Source organism: Letharia lupina (assembly GCF_014066315.1).
Source record: "Letharia lupina isolate WasteWater1 chromosome Unknown contig_5, whole genome shotgun sequence".
NCBI classification, from domain to species: Eukaryota; Fungi; Ascomycota; class Lecanoromycetes; order Lecanorales; family Parmeliaceae; genus Letharia; species Letharia lupina.
This window is the reverse complement of record NW_023502974.1, coordinates 1413154-1431498: the sequence shown is the minus strand read 5'-3', so window position 1 is coordinate 1431498 and position 18345 is coordinate 1413154. Positions and strand designations below refer to the sequence as shown.

General features: G+C 50.5%; 7 protein-coding genes across 7 annotated transcripts; 4 read left to right on the top strand and 3 right to left on the bottom strand.

The window, feature by feature from the left end:
• Positions 1-1766: 1766 nt before the first annotated feature.
• Positions 1767-3012, top strand: HO133_008691 (uncharacterized protein; the record flags this gene model as incomplete). Its single annotated transcript, XM_037299556.1, has 3 exons — positions 1767-2101; positions 2176-2539; positions 2587-3012. The coding sequence occupies 3 exons, from the start codon at positions 1767-1769 to the stop codon at positions 3010-3012; spliced, it is 1125 nt and encodes a 374-aa protein (XP_037155557.1).
• Positions 3013-3911: 899 nt separating this feature from the next.
• Positions 3912-6004, top strand: HO133_008690 (uncharacterized protein; the record flags this gene model as incomplete). Its single annotated transcript, XM_037299555.1, has 2 exons — positions 3912-4211; positions 4262-6004. 2 exons carry the CDS (start codon positions 3912-3914, stop codon positions 6002-6004), a joined length of 2043 nt encoding a protein of 680 aa, XP_037155556.1.
• Positions 6005-6406: 402 nt separating this feature from the next.
• HO133_008689 (uncharacterized protein) lies at positions 6407-8235 on the bottom strand (the record flags this gene model as incomplete). The annotated part of the gene is made up of 2 exons (XM_037299554.1): positions 6407-7804; positions 7861-8235. 2 exons carry the CDS (start codon positions 8233-8235, stop codon positions 6407-6409), a joined length of 1773 nt encoding a protein of 590 aa, XP_037155555.1.
• Positions 8236-8577: 342 nt separating this feature from the next.
• HO133_008688 (uncharacterized protein) lies at positions 8578-9308 on the top strand (the record flags this gene model as incomplete). Its single annotated transcript, XM_037299553.1, has 4 exons — positions 8578-8674; positions 8730-8979; positions 9060-9183; positions 9231-9308. The coding sequence occupies 4 exons, from the start codon at positions 8578-8580 to the stop codon at positions 9306-9308; spliced, it is 549 nt and encodes a 182-aa protein (XP_037155554.1).
• A 777-nt stretch (positions 9309-10085) lies between these two features.
• On the bottom strand, positions 10086-14650 carry HO133_008687 (uncharacterized protein; the record flags this gene model as incomplete). Its single annotated transcript, XM_037299552.1, has 5 exons — positions 10086-11105; positions 11159-11316; positions 11381-14346; positions 14397-14522; positions 14637-14650. The coding sequence occupies 5 exons, from the start codon at positions 14648-14650 to the stop codon at positions 10086-10088; spliced, it is 4284 nt and encodes a 1427-aa protein (XP_037155553.1).
• Positions 14651-15121: 471 nt separating this feature from the next.
• Positions 15122-16757, top strand: HO133_008686 (uncharacterized protein; the record flags this gene model as incomplete). Its single annotated transcript, XM_037299551.1, has 3 exons — positions 15122-15280; positions 15435-16064; positions 16116-16757. The coding sequence occupies 3 exons, from the start codon at positions 15122-15124 to the stop codon at positions 16755-16757; spliced, it is 1431 nt and encodes a 476-aa protein (XP_037155552.1).
• Positions 16758-17185: 428 nt separating this feature from the next.
• Positions 17186-18344, bottom strand: HO133_008685 (uncharacterized protein; the record flags this gene model as incomplete). Its single annotated transcript, XM_037299550.1, has 2 exons — positions 17186-17637; positions 17705-18344. 2 exons carry the CDS (start codon positions 18342-18344, stop codon positions 17186-17188), a joined length of 1092 nt encoding a protein of 363 aa, XP_037155551.1.
• Between the last annotated feature and the right edge of the window lies 1 nt (position 18345).

Genomic DNA, 18345 nt, shown 5'->3' with positions numbered 1-18345 from the left:
ACTTCAACGTCATCTTTCCAACTAGGTACCTTAGACCAGTGCTATAACTTTCCAACCACATTACCCCTCTCAAGTCCGAAACCGACAGATTGCATATACTGACTGATGAAGTTGATCTGCATGATGCAGACTCTACCGATTTTTGCAAACCCAAGAAACAACCAGCGGCTAACATCGGCAGCAATCTTGCTTCGGTTCTGTCCCCTGGGTCCTAAGTGAAGGTTGGGCAGACAATCATCGTGTGGAAGCACGCTCGCTTCTCAAATCATGCAGGACAAATGTGCAGCTGCCGAATTTTCTGGGACCTATGCTTGACCACCTGGGTCGCTAGCTTGGAGCTTGCACTGCTCTCCAGCTTATCGAATGATGACTGTCTGTCCATATCAAGCATCTGGATCCAGACCGTCCTATGAGATTGCTAGATGAAATACGACTCGGTCGTATCCGTTCGCGTAATTCATTGGTTTTTGTCATCTTCCCTGCAGAGCGCTCGTTCTCGAATGTTACTTACTCCGAGTGTGGACGTCGAAAGTGTGTAATTGTTAGTCATTGATGTTAAGGCATTTGCTATTTGAGAGACATCTGGATAGAGTTTGAGAAGGTTTACTGCATGGCATCCCTGCATGACTGGTATAGACCTATAGGAAGAGAGAATTTCAAGCGTCAAGGATCTTAGTGCCCGTTGGAAGAGAGCAGATACTCGTGCGGTCGAGGAGTCGATCCTCATCAACAGTCCGACACGGATATACCCACCAATTAAGCTGTTCATAGAGGGTTGCAAACCCGACATTATTGGTGGATATCTCTGTGACAAAGAGATAGATGATTAGATTTCCTGGTCGCACGAGTATTTAGTCTCGGCACAATCGCATGATCCGGTCTAGCCGCATACCAAACCGAACAAAGTAACTGAATCCATATAACATATCAGCGATTGGTATCCTTTCCACCCCGGTCACCTTCTGACTTTCCCACAGATGCTTTTACCATGGCCCATACCTTCCGTCGGTTCCTTTCCGATGCAGGAAGTGGCTGAGGCGGCGCTGGTGACAGCTTTACTCCGCAAATCCGTCTCCATCTCTATCCAGAAGAACTGCATGCATCTCGATGTGTGGAGGGGTATCAACCTAGATTGTAAATTAGAGGTGCCAACGTGCTTTGGGGAACCCCGCGTAAAAGCCAGAATTGGGTTTTCTTGCCATAACAAAGTGTCTATGTTGTAGGTGCATTGTACTCGTACGGCTGAAAAATCTATCTTTTTGATACGCATATATTCACCAACCAATGTCGGCTTTGGAACTTTCAGTGCACAACCCAACTGGTGGGAATGACGCGCCCAAGTATTGATACGCGTTAGAAAGATCGACTTCTCGCGAAATACCGTCCATCTCTTCATAAGACTCTGGCATATAAGAGTCGCCCGCGTCCGAGCAAGAACCTACTCTACTATCAACATTTATAAAGCTAAATTCCTGGCGCTCGCCAGATAAGAGCAGTAAGTGTGAAGATAACAACACTCTGGCCTTGTCATACGGTCCTTCTGTGTCGTCTCACACACAGATTCGCTATTTTTCTCAATCCTTCAGATTCACTCTCTGTATCAGAGCCTTCTCTTATTCGTGGTTACAATCTAACGCGGACCATCTTTGTTACCTACTTATTGCTTGCTTCCTTCAGTCGTCTTTGTTGCTTCTAGCTGCTTCTAGCTCTTGCTTACAACATCATTTAGGCCCGGAAATCCACAACTTCATTAATTTCTTGCTGGCATGGCTACCGCGGAAGTTGAGTCACTCATGGACGACACGCGCGCACACGTCGGGCCAGTCATCAAAGCGATGTCGATGAACACGCTGAGCACCGACAATTTCGATCCCAAGAAGCACATAGATTTCACACCACCAGCCAAGACCCTGACGATGAGCGATTTGAAACTTCCTGAGGGTACCGGAGTGTCCCCATTTGCTGTCTCCGATCCCTTTCAGCTTTTCACTCAGGAGGCCGTGCAACGCATGAGAGCCGAGATATTCAGCAAAGAAGTTTTGGAAAACTGCAAATACTCGAGCAACCTAGCCCAGTGTCAGCTGAGAGGTTTCGCTGCGAAGTAAGCAAAGAACCACGACAACCTCTTCCATCCACTCATCTTCCTTCTCCTATTCCACTAACATCTTTTGTCAGATATGCACCCTTTGTGTACGATGCGTGGAAGAACCCTGAGACGCTCGCGATCATGTCTAATATTGCCGGTGTCCAACTTGTAACAGAGATGGATTTCGAGATTGCCCATATCAACATCTCCGTCAAATCAGAGAAGCAGAAAGCGGAAGAACTTGAGGCATTCTTGGACAGAAAGCTGACCGAGGACGATGAGGGTATTGCCGGCTGCCCATGGGAAGATGACAAACCCATCGTCGACTGGCACACTGACAGCTATCCTTTCGTTTGCGTTACCATGCTCAGCGACTGTACTAATATGATTGGCGGAGAGACTGTACTACGCACTGGAAATGGAGATGTCATCAAAGTCAGAGGACCTCAGATGGTATGTGAACCTAGGACTTGAAGCGAGATAAGCTTACGATTTGATAGGGTTGTGCTGTTGTGCTGCAAGGCCGCTACATCGAGCACCAAGCTCTACGCGCTCTCGGGTCAACGGAGCGGGTCACGATGGTGACATCCTTCCGTCCCAAATGCCACACCTTCAGGGACGACACCGTGCTTACCACTGTCCGCCCAGTCTCGAACTTGTCGGAACTCTACTCCCAATTCTGTGAGTACCGCCTGGAAATTCTCGAAGAGAGAATTCGCAATCAGCTCAAGGCAATGAGAGATGCGGAGAGAAGCGGTAGAAAAATGAGCACGAAGGCGCTCAAGGCATTCCTTCATGATCAGGAATTGTTTCTCGCACACATGAACAAGGAAATGATCGATGATGAGTTCGTGACAAAGGGCAGCATTGACAATAGCCATCTTTTCAGCGACTTTGCCGAGAGCAACCGCGCGAGGGTCGAGTGAGCGAGCCTTCAAATTCAGCGGGTGACAGAATGGAGCGAGAGTGATAACGGCAGCTGATGAATCTCATTGACGGTATTCAGCGAGTTGTGTACTTTGATCAGCGGCTTCCTTGACCGTGATGAACTTGTTTGGTCGCATATCTGCACCTTCGCTGCGATATACCCTGATAGAAGTAGACTAAAATGCTTGCGTACACAACATACTTCATCAGGATGCCGCCGCAGAGCGGTCTCTTCTCGTAGCTGTCTACGCAGAAATCCAGATTTGAGGCTGGCGAAATCTGAGCGATATCTTACCATTCAACCCACATAACGTTTTCTCTGCCAATCTTTTGTGGTCATAAGATACCTGACTATCTAAGAAATTCCGACTTCAGCGTTCTTTTTCCAAGGCAAATCCCGAGCAGTGACATAGATTGAAAAAGAACTAAGGGCAGCCTGGTCCCGAGATGTGTTTATGCAAACCGAAGAATGATCTGGAATAGAAAGAAATGACACTCCGAAATGTAAGATACAATCCTCTCCGTGCCTGCTTCAGGAAGCCTGGGAACTCGGAAGAAAGAAGGAGCGGGATGGTGGCGCTAAAGTACCTTAGTGTGTTCAACCGAGCCCGAATCTAAGCCTGATTCGGCTCAACCAATCGTTCTTCTTCCCCTCCAGACTTATCAAACATCACCCTTCTCTTCTTTGAAGTACAACCTTCATTACACTTCATTTCAGCCATTTCACCAACGCCGCAAGCAGTCTGACTACTACAAGAGAACATCAGTCACATCAAAGGGGTTTGATGGCAAATGCTCAGCTGTGAATCCACCCTATTCTCCGCATTCTCGTCAATCTTACCTCTTTTTGGGCGTAGCACCGCCGTTTTTCGGGCTTAGCACCGCAATTTGAATCATAATGGGAGATTCAGTCGCCAAAACAGTCAGGAGAAACTCCGGCAGCAAACCAGAGCAGGGTCGAGATGGAAGAGATGACCCCGTCGGACTACTACAAACACTGGAAACGAGCCTCGACGACATACGAACCCTCGTTACCTGCCGAGTCTGTGTACGCCCTCTCTTTGAACCTTACACCATCGAATGTGGCCACACTTTCTGCTACGGTTGCCTTGTTCGTTGGTTTGAGAGGGACCGGACCAAGAAATCTTGCCCCGACTGCCGAGCCGATGTGCTACGTCCGCCCGCCCCGGCCTATCTTGTAAGCAATTGTCCCTATACCGCTCCAAGGCCCTCACTGAAGTTTACCAGATTCGTGATATGACGCAAATATTCGCAAAGCGGGCAGAGCTCATGCCTGTCGGTGAAACTACCCAGGAACACAAAAAATGGCAGGACGAGGAGGCGGCTTTGGTCGAAAAAGACAGGACAACTACCGGCCTTAAAGGTGGCCTTTTCCGAGGTTGCTTCAAACTGACACGTCGAAGACAATTGAATGTCATTAGGGACGATGAAGATGGTGTTGATCGTTGTCCAAGGTGCACGTGGGAGCTTGAAGACGGACTTTGTGAATCTTGTGGATATCCAATGGGGGAAGACTCGGCCGAAATGAGTGATTCTGACGGCCATGGACATTGGGATGATGACCTCTACGATATGGAAGGGGCTACTATGGAAGAACTTGTGGGAGCCCTTGGTGAAGATGCTCGTATGGATGGGTATATCCCGAATCTCGACTTCTCCGAGCACGGATATTCGAGTGAAAATGGTTCTTCTGACGGAAACCCGCCGCAAATGCGTCACAGAGGTAGACGGATTACGGCACAGCTCAATCGACTGCGGGCAAATTCAGAGGACGAGCGCCCTTACGATAGTTTTCTTGATGATACAGATGAAGGCAGTCAAGGTGAGGAGGTTGGCTCACTCGATGATTTCGTTGTCAACGATGTCGAAAATGGTCATCACTCCGTTACAAGTTCGACCAGAAGCTTGCATTGGGAAACGGATGAAGGAACGGATGGGGAGGGTAACCAACTGCAAAATTCCGACAATGATCAAAACAGCCAAGAGGAAGACGCCTCAGCAATTGCGAATGGTGTTCGTAACGAAGCATCATCTGCAACTGCTCAATATGACCCTGGAGACGAGTCCGACGAAGGCCCAATCCTGCGTTCCAGGCGACAAGCTCGACGAAGATCAGTGGTGTCTAACCAGTCCAGTGGCAGTGATGGCAGTGGCGTTTCGCAGGCTTTGAATGCCCTTCGCGTGAGAAACGGATACAGCGGCAGCCGTGTATCTGTGAACGCGCAACGGAACATTCCCCATAGAAACCCAGGTGCAAGTGGTGAAAGATCCACAGGCGGCCCATTCGAGATTGAAAGTGATTCTGATTCCCCTGTGCCTGCTCAGCATACGAGAAGAAGGCGAGCTATTCCGAATCGTCTCACATCGGACGATGACAGTGCCGTGGAGGCCAGTAGTGGTACGGCTACTGTCGGTAGAGACTCCCCAAGACCGATTGCTGGTTGGATCGCTCGTAGGACTGGAGGCATCCTACCGGCCAGTCAGACCAGCAGTGCATCTTCGCCAATCTTGATCGAGTCAAGTCCGACGAGATCGGCAAACCGCCAGCTTCCTGTCCCTGGAGCTTTCCCCCAACGTTCCCGATCTGCCCGTCATCCAAACCGCTCTCTGAACATCGGCAGGCGGGCTCCTACTCGCACCAACCGTGGAGCGGATAACTCGCCTCAGGGCATTTTTACAAGACGTTCCCCAGCCAATGCTTCCCCGTCTAACGGGCTACAGCAGCGTCGAGGCACGCGGCGTCGCAGTCCACTTCCCCCTCCTGCGCATCCGCATAGCCCAACATCTAGGCAGTATCACTCACCAACGGCAATGGAAATGTTCGAGCAGGGAAGACGTGACCGTCAAGCACAGAAGATTGAGAGGAGAGCTGAACGTCGGCGCCTCAAGGCAGAGCGAGAGCAGAGAGCGAGGCCCCAAAGTGGACTGTCACCCTCGCCAGGCTCATCGAATCAATATGAAGACCTCTGATGAAACCCCGTAGGATCAAGAGACACCCGAACACGGACCAAGGGAAACGAGCGGGAAGAGACCGGTGCAGCTTGCCTGAAGGGTCACTAGGCTTTCATGCATGAGCTGACAATAGGTGTTTCTCGTGGTGCCTAGTCATCCCAAGCTGGTAAGGCGCGACATAGATGCCCGTCTGCTTAACATTGCTTACAGCGTCTTTGGCGGAAGCGGGAAGCGCTTCGGTGGCCCAACATCCATTTCGAGCTTGCGGGCTACTACTGTTGCATGTACACCAGCGCCTCAGCAGCCACAACTAATTTGCATAGCTTCATAGCATATCATACATGTTCAGTGCTGTACGAATTTGTGTGCGGCCGACCTTTGCCACGGATAGGCGACAGAGAGCTTGTTAAAACAATGCAGCTATACATCCTGCGGTTCTTTTTGCACAATCTCCTTCCCATCCCAACCTCTTTTCTCTTCCTTTGCCTCTGCCTCTGCCTCTGCAATTGTTACTATCTTAGGCACCTCAAAAACAATAGGTCTGTTCGAGCCATAGACTTTTTTCCATCTTCCCAGTCGATGCTCCGTTCCCAGTGCAGCGACAACACATAGTCCGTTTTTCCCTCTATCTCCTCTCTCAAAAACAGAGAGGTCATTAACGATGCCCCGCACATTTCTCTCCTCCTGGACACCCTGTACGTCCACACCAGCCGTCTTTTCATCTTCATCTGCGCCTTGAACCTTTCCAACGACTCCCATCGACTCCAGCCTTTTCTTATCTTGACTTACTCGCCAGACCTTCACCTGACCATCCCAGCTGCCGCTCAAAACAACATCAGAATAAGGGACCGTTGCCAGCGCTGTGATCCATCTCGGCTGTCGCTCCGGAACCCTAGCATCCGGCTCGGCTTCTGCAGATGCCTCTTCCGGCTTCATTGGTGGATCGAGTCCATGTGCTAGTGGAATGGTGAATATTGGCTTCTTCTTGTGCAGTGTCCAAAGGGATATCGAGCCGTTGTCACTTCCAGTGACGAACGACTCTTCATCGATAAGGGCGACCCGGTCGATGGATCCTTCGCCATAGCTTCTCAGCCCCGCAATCTCCCCATCTTTATTTCGCGGTCGACGCTTTTCCGAACTGCCACCGCCACGGAAGACCAATTGTGTCTGTTCAACAACCTTCCACAAGCGAGCCGTGCGATCTCTAGCCCCAACGCTTATACACCGCTCGAGCGCCAGGCTTGCCACATCGAGCACTTCCTCTTGGTGCCCGAACAACGTCTCCACATAAGCTAATTCGTCCCATATCTTGACGGTGCGGTCGACACTACTGGAATATAACTGGTTCGTGCCTCTTCGAAATGCCAAGGAGGTGACAGCATCACGGTGCTGTGTAAAAACACGCAGCGGCTCGAGTTTGTCGGCGGACCAGATGATAAGCCGTTTGTCTGCTCCCCCGGTAGCAACAAATTTGCCAGTATCCGAAGCCGCGACACAGAGTATGGGGGCTGTGTGGTGTTGGTAGTTCGGATCCCCAGTCTTGCCCCTGTCTCCCCTGGTGGTCATGAGCTTCGTTGGCCGACGGCGGACCGGGCGTGGAGGTTTTATGGGGGGTTTTCGATTTGGGGGCAGAGGAGGGGGCGGGGTGGGGAGCTCCCATTTTGTGAGGGTAAGGTCCTTGTGGACGGTATATGCGAAGGGAGCACAGGTAGCTATAGAGGTTGTGCTCAAGCATGTTGTGCGAAATGAGGTCTCCGTCGCAGAGGAGAAATCGAGCGTAGAGGCTATATGACGGTAAAGACGACCTTTGATTTCGGCCTGTAGAGCGATGAGGATCCAGGGAAGAGCAATGTGCAATTAGGCAGCCTACATACCGCGTCTTCTTGTAATCGTTCGGCAATAAGATCTTTGTCAATTTCTTCTGCGTCAAACCCAACCTCGTCTACCTCCCCTTTTATATTCTCCAGATATTGTTCCGCTAATCGTAGACGTCTCTCCGCCCCCGTCTCATCGTCCTCTTCTGATTCGTTCTCCGAGACTGCCTCTGCATCGTTAACCCTTTTACGAATCACCTCGTCCTCTGAGCCGCTGCTTGATATAGATTCATCTCGTCGAGCTGTAGCGGATTTTTTACTCGGAGGCTTTGCACTGGTCTTAGTTGTATTTCTTCTTTTTGTTGATGGAACCACATTGGCCTCGTCTCTCTTGCGCTTTCGTTGCGACGCTGGGATAGTGAAGAAGGAAGACATGGGAGCCACTAGCTTCTCAAGCTGGTACAAGAGCTTGAATGAGGGAGTGTCCCAAGTGCAAATCCGTGGATCGAGCTCCGAGAACTTTTGATAATTGCAGTGCCGCGAAATCTTGGCAGTCTCGCTAAACCTTCCTTCCCAATCCCAACCTAGACGTGCTAGTTCACGCGTAGACCTCTCGACCTGTAGCTAGCTACACCTCTCAACTTCATCCTTAACTCCGCACCAAGATGTAAGTCAACATCTACAAAAATGTACTACAGCAGCTAACAGGACAGCAGGGAGGTTCTACTCGGCTTTACTGGCAAGGATTACACCATCGTTGCGGCTTCAAAGGCTGCAATGAGAGGTGCAACGATCCTCAAAGCTGCTGATGACAAGACGAAGCAGCTCAACAAACATACGTTGATGGCGTTCTCAGGAGAAGCAGGAGACACAGGTAAAGCGGCATCGAGATACGCTAATAGTATGGCTAGCTAATCTGCAGCGGGTAGTGCAATTTGCGGAATACATACAGGCCAACATCCAGCTCTACTCCATGCGAAATGATACCGATTTGGGACCTTCAGCCGTTGCAAGCTTTGTCCGCGGAGAGTTGGCAAGAAGTCTCAGGTCAAGGAAACCATACACGGTAAATTTGCTTCTTGGAGGAATGGATCCCATCACGAATGAACCGCATCTCTACTGGCTTGACTACTTGGCGTCGCTGGCCCCGCTTCCATATGCAGCCCATGGCTATGCCCAGTATGTCGTTTTCCTCTTCCTGAGCTCCCCGTTAGAGAAGTTCACAGCCGTGAGAATCATTTTGCTGAGCGAAGGCCTAGATACTATTGCTTATCAATACTCGACAAACACCACCACCCAGACATCGACTTCGAGCAGGGGCTCAAGATACTGAAGATGTGCACAGACGAGCTGAAGCGGAGGTTGCCTATAGACTTCAAAGGGGTGAGTATCGCTCAAGGCTGCACAGAATGGGCTAATTCTTCGTTCAGATGTTGGTCAAGGTCATAGATAAAGACGGTATCAGGGAGATTGACTATGACATGAGCAAGGAAGTTCTGCCCGCATAGCGATGGGCACTCAGTATTTAATGTAGTTTCAATGCTGGAAACCACTCTGTCAGACAGCGTCGTTGCCTCCTTGTTTTACGGTCCAATCCTTGTAACGTTCTATGATTTCGTGCTGAAAACAACCCCGTTCACGGACCTTGAGACATGGCTTTCCATGGCTCGGGATTTTCGGGATGAGGCTGTGTTTGAAAAGATGATTCACGCGTTGATATTGACGACTTAAGGTCGACGCACAAGCGACGGGAAACAGCCCACCAAACCATCCATAAGCCCATCGACAAAGTACACTTTACCAAATCGAACGGGATTCCATACCAGCACCAGCTCAACGAGGTTGAATCGAGGTCCTCGGATCCCTGGCGTGTTGCCCGTGCTTTCCTCCATTCCATTGTGTATTTACCAAGTCAGCATGTCTTCTCAAGGGCCGATTGGAGTTGGAACTGGGTTCCAAAAGGGAGAGCGCTCCCGGAAAGTTGTCCAACTCGGCTCAGTTCGCCCTGAGAATGATGTGAAAACGGCCATTTCCGAGTTCCCAATCCCTCAACGTTCCACACCTTGCTTGGACATAAAGGTTCATCAGTAGAGATGAAGTTGTCAAAAAAAGAATTGAGTCTTCTCCGTTCATTGAGACCTCAATGAGACAATAACTTCACATATTTACAAGTCGCTGCCATCCATTCATCACTCCCTTACGGACGTTGGAGGTATCCGCCCTCGTCAACACGCCTAGAGACAGATGAAGTATATACAAAATCATAACCCACTTGAATTGCTCTCCTATTGGCCTCCGGCTATCCCTACCTGCCGAGAAGGGCTCTGACTCGGCCTCGACACCCCTTGCGCGCTCCCTGTCCTTTGCACCATCGGCGTAGCACTTCTACTTCCACCATTCATTCCCTGCCCACCTGCCCCTCTCTGCTGACTTTGCTGCTGCTGCCGCATGAGCTGCGCGTATTGTTGTGAATTTCCAATATTGAACATGGGACCGCCGCCTCCATTTGTCATCATAGCCGCTTGTTGCTGCATTGAGCTTGGTACTTGAAGACCCATGTTCGCATTCGCGGCAACGGCAGCGGCGTTGGAGTTGCCCGCTGCTGCTTGCATGGCTTGTTGCCGGGCTTCGTTGGACATCTTGTAGAGCTGATCAGTGGTCATGCGAGTGATCTGTTCAGGACTGGCTTGAGGATGGCGCGCTTTGAACTGCGAGGAAATCTGATTGACGGCTGGGGTCATGCCGCTGGAGAGGGCTTGGGGTTGTGTCATTCGTGGCGAGGAAGAAGAGCCTAGGGGAGGTGGTGCGCCGTTGATGGACGGGCTGGAGCGGCCTTGGAGGGAAGCGAGCATGGTGGAATTGTTCTGCGAGAGCATGTTCGGATGTTGCAGGGGCGGAGAGCCGGCTAAGCTGTTCGATTGAGCATGTTGCTGTTGCTGCTGCTGTCGCACGTATGCTTGCTGTTCTCGGAGTCGAGAAGCTTCATGAATCATGCGGTCGGGTGCCATTGGTGGCACGCGTTGTTGCATTTGCGCCTGCATATTTGGCTGCATAGGAGCGTGAGGGACGCTGTGTGAGTTGGTGGGTAAAACGCCGTTCGTTTGGCCATTCATAAGCCTTGGTATCTGCGGAACTGGTCTGGAGGAATCGCCCCCGCTTCCTCTTATCTGTCCATGCGAATTCGCTGCTGCCATATTGGGACTGCTTCCGTTCGGTACTCCTGGCACTGGTCCTGGAATACGTACAGACTGCATCCCATTGCTTTGTTGAGTAGACTGTTGGTTAATCTTCTGCGCCTGTATAGCCTTCTCAACGGTTAGCAAAATATAGTAAGACTCACAAGATGGGAAAACGTTACCTTTTGATTTGCAATCGCGTTGGCCCTGAGTAATTTAGCTTGCTCTGCCATACGGAGTTGGCTTTCATACTTGATGCGACTGAACTCCTGGGGAGTGTGCATTTGGGGCCTCTGCTTCGTAGCTTCCCTGTCCTTTCGCATTGCAGCAAGACTAGCGACTAATGATGAAAGTCAGCTTGGAAGTCTCGTGACTTACGCTCGTGAGCAGAGAAATGAACATACCATGTTGTTGCTTGTGTATCGCGGTTTCGCGCTTCTTGGCCAGCTTCCGCATTGCATCAATGAGATGCAAGTGCCTAGCGTTCTTTCTACGTTCAACGGTGAAAGGCTGGGTGGTCCGACGTCTCAACGGCATCTGATTGGCGTTATTGCCCTGTTGCTGCTGTAATGCTTGGTGCTGAGCCTCGACCATCTTCTGAGCACACTGCAACCTATGATGGTACGTTCGGAAGTAGTTGATCTTGGCCATCTCTACAGGAAGACCTTCCAAGCTAATCCAACGCTCGAAGCATTCCCACGGTGTTCGTCTTTCAGCGCCAGACGAAAACATTGACGGCGAAGATAAACAGCTTGAAATCAGCGACCAATTATAGGCAAAATCTTTGACGAATTTTTTAAGCTCGTCATCCTCTGCTTGGGTCCACTGAGACGATTGGCGGGACTCAAAGAAATTCTGTGATGGCATGTTATGTTCTGATGGAGGTCTGAAGGCATGGCCAGCGTGTATGCGATCCCTGATGTGCTTGTTTTCAGGATCGAACAAAGCGACGTCCTCTTGATCTGGGCCAAAAGCATTCTCCGAGTCCTTGATAGCCAGATTAGAGGAGTAGCTGTGGGAACCAGGGGGGTCCTGATAATCAAATCGACTTCTTTTACGCGGCGGGCCTTCCTCCGGAGATATCATCTTGCCTTGCACGTACTTAGATACCGGCACGATGGGTTTCTTCCAAGCAGAATCGGACTCAATATCGTTAACCCGCAATGCAGCGTCCTGGACCAAAGTACTCGGCCGGTATAGCGGGAGTTCGAGCATCAGCTTTTCAGTCACAGGGCTCTTGCTGAGTCCAAACACAAATATTTCAGGGGGCAAAGAGAAGATCACTGCAGGAGGACTTCCCGCAGTACCATCCACACGGGAGAAGTCATCGTCGGTCACCTCGCTGGCCCCATCATCCGCCGAGTGTACCAGGTCTGGTGTCGATACTGAGAGTGACCTTGACATTGCCCTTGCAGGCACAGATCGAACTTTGATTTGTAGTAGTCTACGTTCCTCTGGGGAAGTGGCGACCCATGTTGCACAGGCATATGCGGTGTGTTTGGCAGCTGCGTGCTTCCATTTTCTTTCTTCACGGAAGTCTGTCCTCAACCATTTCATTTGACCAAGCAATACGTCCCAGTGCGTCACTGATCTCTTGGGCTCTGCAGATCGCTCCACTTGCCGAAAAGACCAGCGATTGTTGGATTGCAGCTCGTGGATCCTTTTCAAGACAGCGCAAGCTTGTCGCTCATTGAAGTCGGTATAGTGATCCGACGTATTCAAGGTCTTGTGGGCCGTTTTCACTAGTGTATTGACAGATTGCGCTCTTATTACATTCCAAGCCTGAGCGGCAAACAATGTCAAAAAATAGTCCCTGTCCTTGACAGGGGACTCGTTATCATCTAGCCGTTGAGCTTGGGTGACTTCTGTATTCCTCGAACTAGCAAACACCACGGTCGACAGCTTACTTCTTTCTTTGTCTTTCAATTCACTAAGCCGCTGCTTGAACACCGCAGCATCGGGGGAAGTGAACGACGATGCAGATTTTGGGGTCTGCAAAAAGCCATGATCTTCTCTATGGGATTCGACTAAAGCTCGGTCTATGGCCGCTCTCTCAGCCTGAACAGGGGTAGCCTTAGGCGTCTCACCAAGAATCTCAGAGACAGATTTATGTCGAAGTGCTCCAGAAGACACTCTTGTGGTCATCCGCTCCGGGGGCGACTGGATACTCGTTGCTGGCGTTGCAGTCTTGCTAGGCGTTGCAGACCCCAAAGGAGTGGGACCATTTGTCGTACTTATGGGTGCGGTCCGTGGCCCAGCCATTGAACTTGAAGAATCGAACGTTGACGGAACTCCAGTATCGATTCGCATGGGTGGTCGTCGGCTAAGGGTAAGATCCCTAAGTGACTCCCCATTCATTCCAGAGAACATGCGATCCCGTAGAGCTGAGGAGGGGTTTGGCAAAGTGTCGTTCTGCTCACTCAGGTCTCGAGAAACGCCATCTTCTTTCAAACTCATCTCATTGCTCACATCTGAGATGTCAGGTATTGTGCTTTCCTCGCCGAGATTGTCATTTATGAATTGGGAAGGTAGGCTAGACGGCGCTGGCATCGAGTGTGAGTCTTTCAGATCATCGGCCTGCCCACCAAATGTACTCTCCGGAACCTTGGGTTGCATTGAACGGGCTTCTTCAAGCCGTAGCTGTTCATCAGGTGTAGAAGGAGCCCCACTAAAAGTCTCCGCTCTAGCGATATCCATCTGCGACTTGAGGATCGCATCATGCCCAGAGCCATCATCCGTAGGCTGCGCTTGGTCATATCTTGACCGAGAAGCCGTATCTTCTCGTGAAGCCGGCGGTGTAAGTCCGTTGACATTCAGATGACCTTTGCTTGCGTATACTGGCCCCTGCTCTTCATCACGAGATCCCCGTTCATCGGGGTGCTCCAGACGCTCCTCCTGAGCTTCTTTTGACGGCAGATGAACAACAGCAGGATGTGCGGACCTTTGTTCGGTGGTCAGGCTTTTGATCGCTATCGCATCCAAGGAGCCGACGTCGTCGGACGCCACGGGTAGAGCTTCAGATGGACGAATGCTAGGTTCGCCAGCTGCACGTTTCGTCGCTGTAATTTCCTGCGGTCCTAGACCCGTTGAGCCTTGAATTGAGGATTCAGAAAATGTAAATCCGTCCTCACCCCATCGTGATGACTCTGTGTTTTTCAATTGCGTAGAAACCAGGTCTGGCTCTCGGTCCAGCTCTTCTGGACGAGCCGCAGCATTCCCATCTCTTGGAGGCCCAGACTGTTCCTGCGAGACGGATTTCGAGACTGCTTGGGGTTCACGCAAGGCTTGGTTTGGATCTGTTGTTTGCGCCTTGAGATAACCTAATAGCGAATCTGTAGGTGGAAGGGTCGCTGGATCGAAGGAACGGTCCCTGTGCAATGATGAGTGGCAGGATTCGACGTATATTCTACGTGCACTCACTGTGTTATGTCATTTGCTTCGAGAAATGAAGCTAGACTGGCGTTGTGAGGTTTGAAATTATTGATCTCGATGATGGTCACCGTCGCATAGTATAGGGCGGCGAGATGATTCTGTCGCCTTTGAAGACTACGTCTTCAAATACCAAAACACAGCAAATATCAGCGATCCAGGCTAATGTCATACGTATGACACTTATCTTTCCAACAATTCTTGGAATGAAGCTTTGGAAATAATAGGGACTCACGAAAGGGCATCGTTTAGCGGAGACTGGAGCATCGCAAATTACGATGTATGTTTCGTAGCAAGATCATCACAATTCTTCATTACGATGTATATTTCGTAGCAAAACCATCACAGTTCTTTGTGATATTTCATCAATACCTTTTTTCAGAATTCTTTTGATGAAATTCGTGTTGTTGCCGTCATGATCATTGATGATTTGGTGTGATGGGTGGATGGATGGTGGAATGAAATAGGGCTCAAGCATGAGGGGTCCCAGGCCCGAAAGTCTCAAAATTACTGCCCGCAAAATTCTACTTCTCTGTCTCAACACTCCGTCCACAGTCTACATTTCCAACATCACTCGAGGGGGCATATAGTTTACTTTAACGGCAGGGAAGATGGGAAAGAGAAAAAGGACTGCCGCCGAAGGGGATAAAGAATTGCCCCGCCCGGCGGGCGAGGCAAAGAAAAAAAAGGTCGCACATCAGGAAGGAGCAACGCCAATGACAATTCAGATAATCATTGGGACATACGAGAAGGTCTTACACGGGATAACAGCCTCGATAACGAGTCAGGCCAAGGGACACCGTGAACAGAAACAAATCGAATTTGCGGATACTTTCCTTCTTAACGCCCATACCTCAGCCATACGTTGCCTCGCTGTATGTTTCTTTTGGAGCAGTCTCTCCCTTTCGCTACCCAATCCTGGGTCGCAAGACTCGTGTCGAGAGCGAAGACCGTTTTGGACTTCTTGCACGTGTCTTATAGCTCGCGCTCTTACCCTTGGAAGCGATGCTGACTCGGAAATGTGCGTAGATCTCGCCCTCCTCAACAGGTTCTTCCAAGTCTCAGAAAATCATACTTGCCAGTGGCAGCTCTGACCAAATGATTAATCTTTACCACTTATCTACGACACTACCGCAAAAGTCCAAAGGCTCCTCAATACCAACATTGGCCGGCAGCACCATCAAGGAGAATCCCAGAAATCGAGAGTTGGGGTCTCTGCAACATCACAACGCGGGAATTAATGCTTTGTACTTCCCTACACGCTCGAAGCTTTTGTCGGGGGCCGAGGATAATACAATAGCGGTGGCTCGAACACGGGATTGGACTGTGCTCTCGACAATAAAAGCTCCGATACCGAAAGCTCATGGACGTCCAAGCGGGGATACTGCGCCTTTTGGAGGGACTCCTGCCGGTGTGAATGATTTTGCAATCCATCCAAGTATGAAGCTCATGGTGAGCGTGGGAAAAGGAGAAAAGTGTATGCGCTTATGGAACCTGGTGACCGGCAAAAAGGCGGGCGTCCTGAACTTCGGAAGAGAACTTTTGCAAGGCGTTGGAGAGGGTAAATGGGCAAGGGGGGAAGGCAGAAGGGTGGATTGGAACACCCTTGGCGAAGAATTCGTAGTGGCATTTGAAAGAGGTTGTGCTGTGTTCGGCATGGTATGAGTATACTTGTATGTTCCGCCTCCAGAAAGCTAATTACTATGGCAGGACTCGAAGCCAAAATGTCGAATATTGCCTTTGCCACTTACCAAGATCCATCAAGTACACTACATGACCTTATCTGGGACCGATGGCGGAACCAAAGACCTTCTGGCTGTCTCAACAGAAGATGGTCGCATATTGTTCTATGATACCACAGACGTCGTCGGAACACAGATCACCAAGTCCGCCTCGAAACTCGAGACACCCATCTCTGACCCCATCTGCCAATTAGGAGGCGCTGCAGATGAAATAACTGGCCGTGTGAAAGATTTTGAAATCTTGAAACCACTAGGTTCAGAAGACTTCATCATCGTTACTGGTAGTAGCGATGGTGCTGTACGCCTTTGGACGGTTGACGAGTCAGAGCTCGTAGACGAGGCATCAAAATCGAGAGAAGTGAATGATGAAGTAAGCATCTCGGCCGATGGCGGTGATAGTAAAGCGAACGGGAACACAACGAAACTGCCCACCACAAGGCAAATCGGATTGCTCTTAGGCACATACGAAGCGGGGAACAGGATCACCTGTTTGAAGGCCTTTGTCATGTCAGAACTAGAAAGCTACAAGACCAACGGTTCGGAGAACGGCATCGATGGCAAACGTGGTAACGAACTGAACTCTGGGGATGAAAACAGTACGGGTAGCTGAACGGTCTCGCTGTCTTGTTGTGAACATTTATGAGGATACTCTCCGTACTTCCACGGAAGGCAAATTCCAAAGTCAGCTAGCATAGCATGTGACTGAAAACGGACAAGACGGTCGTAAAGCATCTCGATCCAGTGTCACACGCTGCAACAACAGAGCATAATTGCAGACCTCCTGCTTTGCGTATGGTGTTGGAGAACTCTGAGTGAAAATGCAGTTGTTGGAATGCAATAGCTTGCACGGATATTAAACGCTTCTACAAACACTTGATGAGCTGCTATAGACAACATGACAATCCCTCTTGGAAACATGCTGAACGAGACCTTCGTGAGCGCTTTGCTATGGGGACCGGATGTGCTGGAGCAAGCGCAAACCCGCCCTCAACAGAGTAGGTTCGGGTGGGAGTGGCATGAGCCTGTAGGAAATCGCAGCTAGTCCTTTTGCTCATTGAGATGGGTCAGATGCTCCTCCAGTACCCCTGACGGCTCCTCCTGACCAATAATAGCGTTGATCTGATCGGCGAAAGCGAGCGTGAAGCTGCATCTTGAATGCGAAATCCCATTATGATTGTAGTAGCCATGACTATTATACGGGAAAGGATACTCGAAGCATCGCAGCGAACGCAGCTTGTCCGCAAAGGCCATCACGCTCGACTCGACCTCGGACGCTTCCGCACGCTTGGGGAATAGCTTGAGGCTTTGCAGACCTTTGATCAGGCAGCCGTAGACTAGGGAGTCGCATTCGTTGGGCGATTGATCGCGGAGGGTGCAGATGGTGGTGTCTTCAGGAGCCATTAGGGTAGTCGATTCGTATCGGTCTACCAGCCCGTAGCACATTTCGAGGAGTGCGGAGATGCGCTCTGAGCGGGCTTCGACGATGGCGCCTACGTAATTGTGAGCAAAATGAAAGGGAGACGGGATTTGGCATCAGAGCCCAGGATAGTCACTAACCTGCTGAACCTGGAGGCATAATATCACCGACCATATTTCCCTGTGCGTTCACTATCCGTTTCTCACCGTTGACTGTGGTGACTGTCGACGTCAACACCAACGAGCGAGAGATCTTTCTGAACCCGGCCTCATCGCCAAATGTCCAAGCGATGAACAGCCAGGTCTCGTAACCCTCGTAGCCCTCTCCGCCGCCCTGAGAACACTCCTCTGCCTGAGCTTGCAGTGGAGCTTGCCATTTCGAGATCCAGGGACGAACGAGTCTGACGGTATTATATCTGTTGGTCAACCGGTAATCAGCAAGCAACCCTGTAAAAACATCGAGGGTCCAGGAGCCGCCATACTTGTCACACAGGACCGCCAACTGCAGAAGATGCTCGTAGATGAGGAGCGCGTCCGGTAAATCCGAGAACTGCAAGTGAGCAATTTGGAGTATGATCAAGAGGGCGTCGGAATCATCGTCCGGGAAGCTGAAAACGCCCGATGAATGCCTGGCCCAGTGGCCTTGGGGATCAAACATTGCACGCCATACGGGGCTGGCAAGGCACATGACTTTGGATGAGACGACGAAGTCTTGCGTGTTGGTACTCAATCGCAGGTCACCTGAAGGGTCCAGGACGGGGCAAGACTGATCTTCTTCCATC